Source organism: Cyphomyrmex costatus, unplaced genomic scaffold, assembly GCF_001594065.2.
Source record: "Cyphomyrmex costatus isolate MS0001 unplaced genomic scaffold, Ccosl1.0 scaffold936, whole genome shotgun sequence".
In the NCBI taxonomy this organism is placed as follows: Eukaryota; Metazoa; Arthropoda; class Insecta; order Hymenoptera; family Formicidae; genus Cyphomyrmex; species Cyphomyrmex costatus.
The window spans coordinates 36584-52747 of record NW_017280524.1 but is presented as its reverse complement, the minus strand read 5'-3'; the positions used below and the strand labels follow the sequence as shown (position 1 = coordinate 52747).

Here is a 16164-nt window from a genome sequence, read left to right as displayed (position 1 = left end):
GTTGGAACATCTCGCAAAAAATATTTTCAAATACCTTTTGATACGTTTTGTATGCCCAAATTTTTTAAATAAAATTGTATCTGATAGGTCTCGTGACAAAAATAAAATATGAAAATACTTCATAAGGCAATATCTCCGAAAAGGGGTGGTGTACGGAATTAAAAATTTCTCCAAATTTTTTTTTCGGGTCAACGAACTTTTTGGTGACATGCTGGTCATAATCCGTTTGGGGGCCGATTGACTCTTTTTAACCTGCTAGAGCCTTTATTATGATTTCACTTTCTTGGTAATGGTATCCGTACGATATCTTTCCATATGTCTGCATTGATGTTCTCTAAATTATTTTAACATAATACATTTTATTATTGAAAGTAATGCAATGAAAGTGAATATGTATTTATTCCAATGTCAAAATATTATATACATATATATAATCAAATATGCTAATAAATGTAATAAATTTTTTTGGTACAATGGTTATTTCGAAATTGATGGATGACAGAACAATCCTTCTTCACGATATTAATTATTAATTAGAATAATAATTTGTAAACGTATACTTATGAAGATATACGTGATTGAAAACTAGTTAACTTACACTCAAAAATCTTGAATCAAATATAGCGTTCTAGGTAAGAGATCAAACTATAATAGTTTTTTATATTTTAAAAATCACAAAAGATCAGCATTAATTTTAAAAGAATTCTTATAACAAATTCACTTTGAACTGGCACCTTCAATAATATATCAGTTACTTTCCATGATAACATATTTTATTATTAGATAATTAATTGAAGTTTTAAAGATTTCAATGAAATAAACTACCAGATCTGGAGACACGGAGTGTCTCGGTAAATAAGTAACCTAACCAAATGCTATAAAAACAAAATAATTATAGAGAAAATAATTTGTATTCTTACAGCGGAATGTGTTTTATAGCAGAGAATTTGTGTTATAAAGCAGAAAATATTTATTTATTCTAACCTCACTTACGTGTTCGTCTGTGCCATCGATGTGACAGACTTCCTAAACTCAATCCTTTGTTATTGTTCTTAATCCGACTTTAACGATCGTACAGACCGCGATCGATATTTATTCTAACCTCACTTACGTGTTCGTATATGCCATCGACATGACAGATTTCCTAATCTCAATCCTTTGTTATTGCCGAGACTCTTAATCCGACTTTAAAGATCGTACAGATCGCAGCGATCGATATACAGGGTGTCCCAGAATGAGTGTCAAAAATTACACGAACAGCTAGAGCGGATTGAACTGAGTCGAAAAGTTTTCTACCGTTTCGCAATTTTCGCAATATTCAACGAGATAATATTTGGTAAAAATTACCGAATACGTGCGTCCGCCCGGCCTACTACTGCCAACAGTGTACGCCCATGATAGTTCTGGCGCGCGGACCGCGGAGAGCGGGGATTGCCTGACGAGTCCCAAACGTCGTGACTCGCCACGCAATCCCCGCTCTCCGCGGTCCGCGCGCCGACGAGCTATCATGGGCGTACACTGTTGGCAGTAGTAAGACGGGCGGATGCACGTATTCGGTAATTTTTACCAAATATTATCTCGTTGAATATTGCGAAAATTGCGAAACGGTAGAAGACTTTTCGACTCAGTTCAATCCGTTCTACCTGTTCGTGTAATTTTTGACACTCATTCTGGGACACACTGTATAGATTTATAGATACCCGTCGCGACCACATTTATCTCTTGCGCCAAAAATTCCAGAATGTATTTCCTTACTTCGTAACTGACAACAATGACGACGACGACGACGTTTCTTAAACAAACAAACACCTAGACACCCATTTCCTCGACGGCGAACACCTAGACACTCACTTCCTCGAAGGCGAACACTTTAGACACTCACTTCCTCAAAGGCGAACACCTAGGCATTCACTTCCTCGATGTCGAATACGTAGACATTCACTTCCTCGAAGGCGAACACCTAGACACCTACTTCCTCGACGGCGAACATCTAGACACTCACTTCCTCGAAGGCGAACACTTTAGACACTCACTTCCTCGAAGGCGAACACCTAGACACTCACTTTCTCGACGTCGAACACGTAGACACACACTTCCTCGAAGGCGAACACCTAGACACTTAGTTCCTCGAAGGCGAACACCTAGACACCTATTTCCTCTACAGCGAACACTTAGACATCCATATTCTCGACGGCGAACACCTAGACACTCACTTCCTCGAAGGCGAACACCTAGACACATAGTTTCTCTATATTTCGATATTTTAATTTTAATATATATATATACTATATATATATTGTAAAATAACATTATATATATATTATTAATAAGTATTTCACATTATATTGAATATTTTATTTTTAATTATAACATTTAAACTGCGAGCGCGTCATATGTAATCAAGAAGACTAGAACCAGGAGAACTAGCGTGGTGGGGATAGGTCAAAAAACGTCCGCGATTATTCATACAATGCGCAATGGCATTGCACATTATGTGAAAGTTTGCGCATGCGCGCGTCGGTTATAACCAAGAAGTTCTTGTTCTTAACCTTTGTTTTCCCCTCATCCGAGGGACACACTTAAACAAAAAATCTTCTTAAACCATCTTAAACAGAATGTAAGTTGTAAAAAGAAATTATACTGCACATTAAATGCAATGTCAAACAAGGTTTGTTTGACATGCGCAGTGACGAATTGAAAACGACTATCAGAGCGACAGAGAGGACTAATGAAGCGCAAGAGTGGGGAAAGTTATCCGCCGTCACTTTTTGGCCTACCCCCTCTACCAATATTTGACCGAGTTTACTGTCCTGGTTCTAGTCTTCTTGTATGTGATACACCATGCAATACTAATCTGCTGGTTAGATATAAGATAGATAGAGTGAGATGATAGAATAGATAGAGTAAGATAACACATAAAGTCAAAGGCCCTCTATTATCGAAAAAACGAGACGGACATTTCTCTGGTTGACGACGTTAATAATAATAACGACGTATCTTAAAATGAAACGTGAAAATTCACAGATCCGTACTTTTCGTCGCAATATCTCCGCTCGTAGGACACGTAGAAAAAAATGAAAGCACTTTTATCATACAATTTAAGTATTTGCTATCGATTGAGCGTATGTAGAACTTGATCGGTTCACTCGTTACTGAGATATGATCATCTCAATCCCCCGAATTTCTCATATTCGCGTAAAGGATGCACGGCAGTGTCGCGCGCTTGGCTTAGCGCCGAGATACTACCGTGTCTCCAGATGGTGGGGAACAACGGTGGTGTGGCAACGGTGTTACTCGAAACAAGGAACGAAATACAAGCAAGAAAAATACTAAAATATAGCAGATACATTAAACTATTATTTCCAAATTTTCCCCATTATTTCGAATACTTTCAAAATAACTTTATTCGACATTTTGTAATAACTTTTTTTATCTATAAAAAAACACATAATAAAGTACACTTTTAAATTGTTATAATTGAAGCCTCTTCGTTTTCCGCTCAATATATTTTTATACTGTGAAAAACTGCGTTCTACGTTGCAAGAAGTAATTAGGCGCGTACATGAAAAATTTAAAATCTTGTTTGAAAGAATTTTGTTTTTGCAAGATCTTGGAGAAGATGCTTTTATTGTCTTGTTAATTGTCCCACCGCGCACCGCCACGTTCCCCTCTATCGATGCTTCACGCATGACGAGTGGTAGTGGGGATAGGAACGTGCTATACGATTGACTCGAATTGGTACGTCCGTCGGCGGAAAATCCGAGCTCTAGTTATAATATATGGAGAGATACTTGTGATTTCATATTCACTTTTACTTAAAGTCGGAATGATCTTTGTTGCAAGACGATTCTGCAACGGAAGTAGATAGAATTTCATTTAGTGCTTTCGCTTGCTGTCGGCGCTCCGAGACTAGCCGAAGCTTGCCGAGCGCGGCGGTTACTTGGTGGGGGAAAGCGATTTCCCGACCTGCTGTCGATAACTGTGTGCAGCTGTGTCGAAAGTCTCGTGGCGCTACTTGTCGCATACGTGACGTTATCCGCACTGCAGACCTTGCGGGAAGTGACTACTTTTCGCACGGTCTAGTTATTTCTCGCACGGTTGTCGGTAAATGGCTACTTTTCGCACCGCAAACAGTGCGGGAAGGAAACTTTCGATGCACATGTAATGAAAAGTCTTATGCCATTTTTCAATTGACGCAATATTTAACGAGATATTAGACCTTAAATATAACCGAATAAGAGCGTTCGTCCGGCCTACTACTACCGAATATCCGCCATCGTTAGCTTGGCGCGCGGGGAGTAGGAAACGTCTCGCGCCGCGCACACCGCCGCGAGCCTCTAAACTCGGACGACACGCCTCAGACCATCCCCATTAAATATTGCGTCAAAAATGGTATAATACTTTTCGACTCAGTTCGGTATACTCTATCTGACCTTGATAGCTGATTCAATTGGTCAATGACACCCTGATGTATAATAATTATTATATGTACATTTTAAATACATTTTCTAATTATATAAACTGTACGCTGATTACTGCCATACATGAAACATAATTATGAACCGAAGCTGAAATAACAATTGCACAAATTAATCATCAGTTTAACAATGATGCTAATAAAAAGAACTGCAAACATTTCCAGTCAGGATAATATTTTTCGCAATAAGTTAATGATTGCGTTTGAAGTTCGATAATAATTATCACACAATTTATATAATAAGATGTATTATATTTAAAATTCACATATAGATATTAGATCTAACTTCGATCTCATTACTGACCCTTCTCTATTTGACTTGTTCATATAGCAGTCTAGTTTAACTTTAACATATTGTTGAAAATCTCTTTTACCATGAATGTTGTTTGTTCGATCTTCATCCTTTGTAGGTAAGGAATCATCAGGAAGCTCATTTCTGGGAAAGCAATCATTATCGTTGTTACTTAATCCCTTTTGCGGTGTGTTAGAGGTATTGTTTGATTTAAAATAATAAGCATTACTGATCGATGAAGACGATAAATTCCTCATACATTTTTGTAATTGTTCCGTAGTTATGAAATCCTCACCGTTTGATAAACTGATGAAACAACAATTTTATATTTATGTATATGACATGTGATAATTTATTTATTAATATAATATCTAATTATTATACTTTTCTTTACCTCATAAACATCTCTCTCGCCGCTCTTCTAGCCAACTTCTCATCTTGTGTCATGTCTAGACAACTTTTTACGTCGTAATAGTTATGCTCCGTAATACCACGACCAGTTGCCAAGCATTTTCTGAGAATATCAGTCGCTTCTAGACTTCCTTGCTCCGAGGCCTTTGTTAGCCAGTAAACACCCAACTTTGCATTTTCCTCTTTATCAACATCAAGCTCTTGAAATATAATTATAAATATATAGTCGTAAATCATATACAAAGAAATATATTATAATTTTTTAATTAAATTTATATTTTATTATAGAAATATAAATTATATATTGTACAAATAATATATGTAGTTCAAAAAGGATTAAATAATATAAGAAAAACTTTACTGTCAATTGTATATTCCAATTTACCACATTGTTCCTCCAACAACTGCTTAGCCAAAATTACTTGAGATTCTGGACAGCCGTCTTCTGCCAATCGGGAACGTAAGCGTCTAAGAGAACCTTTAGGCCCATCTATCAATAGGACTTAGAATTAGCTATTTAATCAGAAAAAAAAATCAGAATTCATATTCAACATATTATGTATATCACGTATACATATAGATATATGTATATACATGTATATACAGGGTGTCCGTAAGTGTCGGAGCAAATATCTCGCAACTGGTTGAAGTTACAAGAAAGTTTAATAAGAGAAATTTGTACGACTCCGAGTCAGCTACAAAGTGCATGCAAAAATTTTTTTTATACTCGTTGCTTTTTCGAGTTATGTAGGTTAGCAGTTTTTTTAAATGAATACCTATAATTTTTTTTGCATATTCGTATAGTAGGAAGCATTTGCAATCAAAATTATATCTAGTAAAAAATTGCTGCTATGCATCGTTTACGAAATAATCGACATCTTAAGTATTAAAGTAGTAAATTGGATTCTAAATAATTTTGAACGGGGTTTAAAATGTCAAAGAGAGGTTGAAGAAAAAAAACAAACAATGTTTTTTTATAGAACATTTATTAACCCATAAATTGCTCGAAATTTTGACCATCATGGTCAATACAACATTCAACGCGTTTTATAATATGTTTCTCATTGTTGACTGCAGCATTTCTACTGTAATGCCTTCAACAGCTGTAGTGATTTTATGTCGTAAATCTTCTTCATTTTCAGGAACAGTTGCGTAGACAATGTCTTTAATATATCATTAAAGAAAAAAATCGCAAGGTGTCAAATCCGCAGATCTCGGTGGCCATCGTGATAGGGCCATTAGTACCTATCCAACAATTAGGGAACTTATCATTTAAAAAGTTGGCTATAGCACGTGTATTATATGATAGAGCCCCATCTTGTTGAAAAATAATGTCTCGAAATATTGATAATAGAAGATTGCGCAAATAATCTGAAAAAGTTGTTTGCAAAAATTCCAAATATCTGTCACCATTAAGATAATCATGGAAAAAGAAAGGTCCAATAATTTTCGTTCCGATAATTCCGCACCATACGTTCACCGTAAAGGCCTTTGCACGTAAAAAACGCTTTTTTACGTGCAAAGGCCTTAAATCTGCGTTGGAAACCTCTTTTCATATGTGGATTCACATGAAACCAAGTATGCATGTTATGTTGGTTTTCCATACCACAATTTGAAAAACACGATTCGTTAGACCATAATATTTTTTTAAGAAAATCAATGTTATTGCGATAATTAAGCCAGTGGCAGAACATTAATCGGCGATCTGTATCTCCTTCATGTAAAGTTTGCACTAAATTATCACAAAACGGTTTAAAATTCTATTTCTTTAATACAGCATGCACGTAACTTCTTGATAGTTGTAAATTACGTGCTACTATTCTTATGGATGTACGACTGTTTTCAATAGAACTTAATAGCACATTTGTCTCTTTCTCTTGGTCTGTTCTGATTGTACGACGTTGTCTTGTTATCGATCCTGTTCGACGTAATACATCTTCGACTCGCCGAAATGTACGACCATTTGGTATCCTTCGTTCTGGATACTTTTGTTGATAGAGTAGCTGAGCTTCATTTTCATTATGCATACTTAAATGCCACATCTCGAGCGTATCACACTTTTCATTAATATTAAACATCATTATCTTTGTAATCTACAATATGATATGTATTCATTGAAAAGACGACTGACTGATTAACAAATACTGCACTGAATTTCATACTCCACGTTATACAAATACTTTATTTACAAAACAAGCAGTCGCGTATTTTGAGTTGAAGGTCAATAATCCTGTTCAACATAACCGACTTCAAAATATTAGTTTGAATCTTGTTTTTCAAATTGTGATATGGAAAATCAACTTCTTAAGATTCAATATCTAAGATGTCGATTATCTCGCAAACAATGTATAGCAGCAATTTTTTTACTACATATGATTTTAATTGCAAATGCTCCCTATTATACGAATATGCAAAAAAATTATAGGTATCCATTTAAAAAAACTATGTTAACCTACATACCTTGAAAAAGCAACGAGTATAAAAAAAAATTTTTGCATGCACTTTGTAGCTGACTCGAAGTCGTACAAATTTCTCTTATTAAACTTTCTTGCAACTTCAACCAGTTGCGAGATATTTGCTCCGACACTTATGGACGGACACCCTGTATATATACGGGGTGTCCAGTAAAGAGACAATTTCCGTTTAAGGGGAGATTCTTAAAATAATTTTGAGACGAAAATTCTAATACCAAAATGTTAAGGCTATAATAACTTTTAAATTATAAGCGTTTAAAATTAACGAATCATATCGTCTAAAGTTGGCGCGCTCAAGAGCGGCACAATGCAAAGTACTAAACGCGAAAGCTGACTTATCGAAAGTTGTTTTGCATATCTGCTCATAACTTCACAACTTTCTTTACGTGTGAAATTAGCCTCTTTGTCATATTAAGTAATAAGAAATATCAATGGACCGCAATATTGGCCAGCGAGATCTCGACTTAACTCCATTAGATTTTTCTCTGGGGACATTTAAAAAATTATATTTATCGGGAACCAGTACGTAATCGGGAGGACTTACACAATCGCATTATTGAAGCGGTTGCAAGCGTATCACTCGATATGATAATCAATGCGCAACAAAGTTTATTGAGACGCACAAGATTATGCATAGATATGAATGGAACATAGTTCGAACATTTATCATAATATACATAACTTATTTTGTAAATTAATTATCATAAGGTTAATTAATTATCATAAAGTTGTACAAATAATTGTTCATAATTAATGATTTTATAATATTCATATAAGTTCCTAGTTTCTCCTTTATTATTTTAATAAAGATTATTTTAATAAAATGTTTAAAGTGTATTTGAATAATGCATTTATAGAAATATCAATAGAATAAAACCTTATATTCATATATGTAATCTCATAAAATCAATACTGACAAAAGAAGTGATAAGTTTTCTCGTTTAGTACTTTGCGTTGTACCGCTCCTGAGCGCGCCAACTTTAGACGATATGATTCGTTAATTTTAAACGCTTGTAATTCAAAAGTTATTATAACCTCAACATTTTGGTATTAGAATTTTAGTCTCAAAATTATCTCAAGAACTCCCCTTAAACGGAAATCGTCTCTTTACTGGACACCCATATATAATTAATACAAAGAATAAAATGACTCATTATATAAAAATAAATAAATGATGTTAAGGGCGATATGAATCAAAAAAGGTATTTGTTTAAACAATAAAACATTTACTTAGTCACTACTTAATTTAGTCATCGCTTAACAATAACACAGGCCCACAAAAAAATTGTTTTTTTTTTGTGCGATGAATGCTACTATAATATTTCTATGTATTTTTTGCCGCTGAAACCGAATCCGTAACCCGTTTGATCCCTACACGTCAGGATTTTTTTTAACCTCAAAAAAACGGTAAGAGTACCGATTAGGGGACCTTCTCCCAATGACCTTGACCTTGACATATGTTGTCAAGGTCATGACCTTGAGTAACCTCCAACAGGTTTTAGCCGTCGCTTGTCCTTCGTTAAAAAGTTATTAACAATCATAGTTTTAAAGTTATGATCATATCATATAACTTTAAAACTATGATTGTTAATAACTTTTTAACGAAGGACAAGCGACGGCTAAAACCTGTTGGAGGTTACTCAGGGTCATGACCTTGACAACATACATATGTCAAGGTCAAGGTCATTGGGGAAGGTCTCCTAATCGGTACTCTTACCATTTTTTTGGGGGTTAAAAAAAATCCTGACGTGTAAGGGTCAAACAGGTTACGGATTCGGTTTCAACGGGAAAAAAAATACATGCAGGAATATTATAGTAGCATTCATTGCACAAAAAAAACAATTTTTTTTGTGGGCCTATGTAATTCGCCTTTAAAAATGTGTACACATTCATATTTATTATCTGTTTTTTATTTATTATCTTGTTTTAAAGGCGAATTATTGTTAAGCGATGTCTAAATTAAGTAGTGACTAATTAAATGTTTTATTGTTTAAACGAATACCTTTTTTGACTCATATCGCCCTTGACATCATTTATATATATACAGTGTTCGATCTTATCTGGATAAAATTATCTAGATGATCATCTAGATGAAATTTTGATGCCATCTCATCTTTATCTAGATAATAAAAATATTAATTATCTTTATCTGCATTTTAGATGAAAAAAAGTATCATCTTTATCTAGAATAATGTTTAGATACTTTGGTTCATATTTTACATTGCTAAAAATGTGAAAATATTATAATTTTTTCTTCTATGCAGTTAATGTTTACAGAAAAATTTTCAGCCTCAGGAAGAGAGTGAGTGCATCTAATATAGCATATATAATCATTCACATTGCTCTCAAATGATCTTTTTATTCCTGCACTAGGACACTTAATTCTGATTGATTAACCTAGAGCTGCCCAAAGTCGGTGTTTTTTTTGCTCGAAATCGAAATGTATCGTGTCGGTATTCACGCTCTACTGTTCCTACTTCTCACTTCGTTGATGTTTTATCGTAGTGCGCGATGCTCGATTCATGGATGACACTAATCCGAAATCGAAAAAAGTTTTTGACCTGTGTCTTTCACTATATTTAAAAGAATGTTATTATTAATATTATAAGATACACTATTATTCATAACCGTAATGATTATGACATGCTTGCTTTCATGCAACTAATATAGAGGAAAAGGACTGTATAGAATTTTTATGTGTTCTTCATTATTTTTTTGAAAATTGTGAGAGACATTGTAAGAGACAAACGAAGTATTATCTACATATTAAAATTGTAAAATTTAATATTTCACGGTGGTCCTCGATTGAATTCAACCCTGACTTTCCTGCACCTCTGATTTTCCTTCTGGAATTGGTTTTGGAACATTTCAGGACCATTTTGCAATAAATATTAAAATCGAAGAGTGAGCACTTTTTTTTAAATCGAGTTTTTATGTTTCAATGTGAACGAATTTTAATTATTTTGCATATTTTTTAAAATTATATATTTACATGCGTTTGTGCGTGTGCCTGTATGTGTATGTGTGAGTATGTGTGGATGGGTGTGGTGGTGTGTGTGTGTGTGTGTTTTTTTTTGTACGTAAACAATCGCGCGGTTACGTGTTATATGCGTTCATAAATATATAAGTATAGTAAGTTCTTCATTTTATATTTTAGTTTCAATTAACTAATTGCTATTTGTTACATATATATTTAATTCGAAGAAAATATATACAATAATTACATTTCGTTCAGTACTTAATTACCTTCCACATGTACGCTTGAAATGATTATATTGAAACTATGGATTAAAACTTAAAAACTCGATTTAAAAAAAAGTGCTCACTCTTCGATTTTAATATTTATTGCAAAATGGTCCTGAAATGTTCCAAAACCAATTCCAGAAGGAAAATCAGAGGTGCAGGAAAGTCAGGGTTGAATTCAATCGAGGACCACCGTGATTTTTTAATTATTTTGAGAAAAAACTGATTCTTAATTTATAAATAGTCTTAAAAATAAAAAATTATCTGGAATTTTTTAGATGAATTGTCAGATAAATTTATCTATATTATCTAGATTAATTTAAATGTAATCATCTTTATCTTATCTAAGATAAATTTCCAAATTTTCATCTTATCTTTATCTAGCTAATTTTAAAATCATCTATGCACAACACTGTATATATATATATATATATATATATCAATTGACAGTTTACAAACTTCATGTATATACAGGGTGTTTGAGAAGTAATGAAAAGTTTTATCACATAAGGGTAGAATGAATTAAACTGAGAAGAAAAGTCCCTTACAGTTTTACATTTTTCGGAATAGTTTACGAGATATTAATTTACAAAAATAATATCCAAATTCGCCTGGCCCATCGCCAAATGCATACGCGGAGCTAGATATGACCGCTCAACGATGCGCGTAGCGCCTGGATATTGTCTAGCGACGATCATCACTGCTTATTATAAACAACGCGTACCTGTAGCATGATGTAAGTATAAAAGGTGTGCTATTGCGCATTTGAACAAAAGAAAAGCGGTATCCAGTATCCGCCATGTTGCCGCGGTTATTAAGTTGGTGCTATGTCATTCAAAAAATTCTGGTAGTAAAGGGTTTTTATTATTTATTCTAATTTCTATACTTTTTTAACGTGTAACATCTTAAACTTGGCTCTCATCGCATTGTTCTAAAAACGAACAATTTTATAATTCGTACAATGATACATTTTTATAAGAAACAATTATTACACACCTTTGCAAACAACATTTAAAACTAGACGACTTACATTGTTTTTGGATTCTCAGTGGTTTACCGAATTGTATACGACTTCAAGCTATGCGAGTGAGATTACACACATTATTATATATATAATAATATAAGATTGATAAAGGACTCTTATTATAAACATAAACGAAAAAAGTTAAAAGGACGTTGTAAGAGTCAAAAGAAATAATTTAAAACAACAATTAAAGAAAGAAAAACGCATATATGTAATAAATTAATTTCAAAAGAAAAAATTCCTTCGAAGATGTACATTAAAAATTAACAATATAAAAAGACTTGTTTAAAATTCGAAGATGTACACGCACCGGCAGAAATGCTGTCCCTCGGCGTTCGGCGCGCGGCGCTACACACTCGTACCGAGAGCACACGTAACGTGTTACTGGGAGCGCGGAGGAGGCGTGGATTTACAATATTAAAAATTTTTATGCATAATTACAATATTTTGTGTGTGTAATAAAAGTATTATTATGAATATTGACAAGCGAAAGACACCGGAGTATCTCACTCGTACTAGTAACAAATGTGTGAGACAGCGAAAAGACACCGCGAGCAGGCATCCACGTCCAATTACGCTTTCTCTCTCGATCGTGCGCCTTGCGCTAAGGATAGAATATCGGAGCGCGCCCCACTACTTTCTCCCTTTAATACTGTTGACAGATTCTAAAGGCTGATCATTTAATCTATAAGTGAAAAACAGTACGTTAGAGTTTATTTTCCGCCGAAAAGTCAAGGATTTACATTTCTTGATATTCAAATTTAACTTATTGGTTTTTGACCATTTAACCAACTCATCCAAATCACACTGCAACCCAGAGGCATCCGATGGCGACCTTACACACGAATAAAGCTTTACGTCATCAGTAAATAATAGTATTTTGGCAAATTTTATATCATCAATTATATCGTTGATGAACAAAATGAACAGTATAGGCCCAAAATGTGATCCCTGAGGAACTCCCGAGGTTGCCTCAAAAGATTTAGACAGTTGCCCCTTTATTCGAACCGTCAGCGCACGATCTGACAAATAAGACGAAATCCATTTTATGAAATTATATCCCAGACCCAAACTACTCAGTTTAGTTATTAAAATGCCATGATCAATTCTGTCAAAGGCCTTTTCAAAATCTAAATAGATCGCATCTACTTGAGAGCTGTCTTCTAAAGCTCTTGATATATAATCACAGTATACAAGTAAATTTGTAGAAGTAGACCTACATTTAACAAAGCCGTGTTGTTCTTTTATAATTTTATTGTAAAAAGCCTTTGAAATTTTATCCGCAACAATTGAATCTAGAATCTTCGGGATTACACTCAGTATCGAAATAGGTCTGTAATTTCTAACATTGCTCTTATCTCCCATCTTGAAAATAGGAGTAACAAAAGATTTTTTCCACACAGAAGGCAGGTATCCTTGAGTAATCGACATATTAAATAAAAACAACAGTGGGTGACTAACTTTATCAATAATGCGCTTTATAAAAACAGAAGGAAGTAAGTCAGGCCCAACAGAGAAAGTAGTTTTCATTTTACCAATCGCCGAAGCCAAATCTGCCAACGTAATCACTAAATCATCGCAAAACCCCCGCTCAGCTCCGTTAAACAAATTAATTCTATTATCTAATCTATTATAAGTACTGGATGGCATGTATACCGATTTAAAGTAGTCAGCGAATAAATTAGCAGTATCAAGTCCCGATTTAGACACCTGATCATCCAAATACATGTTCTGAGGCATACTAGAAGTTTTATTCAAATTATTAATATAAGACCAAAAGGATTTAACGTTTCGGGACGATCTAGCTTGAATTCGCAAAATATACTCCTCATAACAGGCCCTGGACAACCGTATGCACTTGGCTCTCAAACGCTTAAATTCACTATAATCTGAATCCAAACCGAAATTTCTCCACTTTCTATGAGCTACTTTCTTACTAATTATCACCGCTTTTAGTTCTTTTGTGAACCAAACCGGATACGTACCAGTACTAATTCTAATCTTAGGTACAAACTTCTCAACAATCTTATAAATTTCCGAATAAAATTTATCAACAGAAACATCTAAAGAGTCTTCAGTCAAAAACAAACTCCAATCCACATCAGGTAAGGCACTGTTAACACTCTCATAATCCACTTTCGAAAAATCTCACTGCATAGAAGAAACACTCCAAGAAGGCGTCCCTTTAACTTGAAGTTCGAAAAAGACTGGATCGTGGTGGATCTCACCTGGTATCAAAAAATCCGAAGATGGTACAACTCTTAAGTCTTTCATCGATGAGAATGCTAGGTCCAAAGTATAGTCCTTAAGAGGATTGACAGGGAAATATTGTTCCATATTAAAGTAATTAATACAATTCCCCAAGATTACTGTGTTATCCCTTATCAATCGATCACTATGACTACAAGAGAAATTCGCCGCCAGTGAGGTGCTCCATCTTGCAGAGGGCAAATTATAATCCCCGAAAAATAGTAACTCGTGATCCCTATACTTCTCCGTTAGAGACTCGATTTGTGTAGTATGATAAGTGAAGATGTCAGATGAAGATCGTGGTGGAATATATGCTACACCAAGTATAAAGCGCACAGATTTGACATTAACGGAGAGAAATAAATGTTCAATATCATTTGCATAAATTTCGCACTTATTAACCATAATATCGTTCTTTAATGCAATTAAAACTCCACCACCCGCTCGAGACTTATCGTGTAGCTTGACTCTGTCTCTACGAAACACATTATATCCTCTCAGACCGAGCTCACTGTCCCTTATATCAGGGTAAAGATGGGTTTCAGTCAAACAGATAATGTCAGGTTCCGGTGTTAATGAAACAATAGACAAACGAAGATCACGAAGTTTAGTGCACAGGCCATTAACATTCTGATAATAAAACACAAGACCATTAACCGTTGATCCATGAATTAGTTTTCCGTCGTTCCAGTTCTTCTATTAACCAACATAGGAGAGCCATTTATAAATTTGACCACTTTCGTTGTTGTCGGGTTTGTAGAATTTATACTAGCAGCTTCTGCCTTGAGTTTTTTATACAAAGTTCTCTGATTCTATGTGAGATCCTCAGCATACGAATAATCCGTTGGTAATTTTTTCCAGTCACGTAACACTCGTCTAACTTCCAAGTTACTATTTAGTTTGACTAATATGGGTCTAATAGTCTGCTGATTTCTTACTCCAATTCTATTTATCTTAACCGGAGTAATGTTAACAACTCTCAACAAATTTGTAACCAATGCTTGGTCACTATCCTGAAATGCTTCCGGAACTTTAAAAATCAATAGGTTGCCCTGTCTTCGTGCCCTCTCATTGATTTCCACTATTACTGCTTCAATATTAGTAGTATCACCCATTTCAACCTTCGATAGACGATTTTTGACATCTTGGAGATCATTTTTCATTTGATCGATAATAAGTAAAGAAGTTTTAATCTCGTTGACTGACTTGACTAGATTTGATACCAATTCTCTAAGCGATGGGTCAATGTTTCCAGATTTTTGACAAACTGCACATCGATAAACCATGCGAGGCTTCTGTTTCAACTCAACAACTTTAATCTCTGTTGCTGTTAAACCGGCACAGCTTGAGGTGCCATGGTAAAAGCCATTGCAAATGACACAAGAAACAATGACACTGGATGCATTGAAGGATGATTTGCATGCCTCCCAGGTACTCATTACGCTACGATGAAATTATATCGATGAAGAAATTTCCAAATCAATAACCAAGTAATCAGTTGAAACAACCAATCTAGTTGAATCACAGGCAAGAGCCGGCTCTAGAATTTTGGTTATGTTACCACGTGTTCGGCTCCCGAAAATTAGGTTAGGTTTGGGAAATCCAAAATATACAGCGAAGTTCGAAATAATGTCCAAAGATAATAATATGTACACAAAAATCCACACTTTCCAATATTCTTCAACCACTATCAATCTTCCAGGCAATCACCAATTACACTTAAAAAGTAAAAATAGAAGAGACATAAAAATTTAACTCTCAATCTGTGTAGCGCCACCGTTGTATTCTATATATAATTATATATAATTTCTACATTTTTTTATATTTTTTATGTATTTTTATAATTCTATTATTTTTAAACTGCGATCTTTGTAACATTAAAAATGATCTAATAGAGGTCAAAACGTCTGTTATCTGTTTTTCTAATTAAACTACGTAATTTTAATCAAATGACATTTTTTATTTACAATTTTATATTTTAACGAATTTTTTG

General features: G+C 34.3%; 1 protein-coding gene across 1 annotated transcript in view; it reads right to left on the bottom strand.

Annotated features, from left to right (window-relative positions):
• Positions 1–16164, bottom strand: part of wfs1 (wolframin ER transmembrane glycoprotein wfs1) — a 58426-nt gene that overhangs the window by 14543 nt on the left and 27719 nt on the right. Inside the window, exons 2-4 of the mRNA XM_018550138.1 lie at positions 5566–5670; positions 5164–5380; positions 4852–5075 (exon numbers count right to left, since the gene is read on the bottom strand). Coding sequence (XP_018405640.1) covers positions 4852–5075; positions 5164–5380; positions 5566–5670 — 546 coding nt within the window. The remainder of the gene's footprint in view (positions 1–4851; positions 5076–5163; positions 5381–5565; positions 5671–16164) is intronic.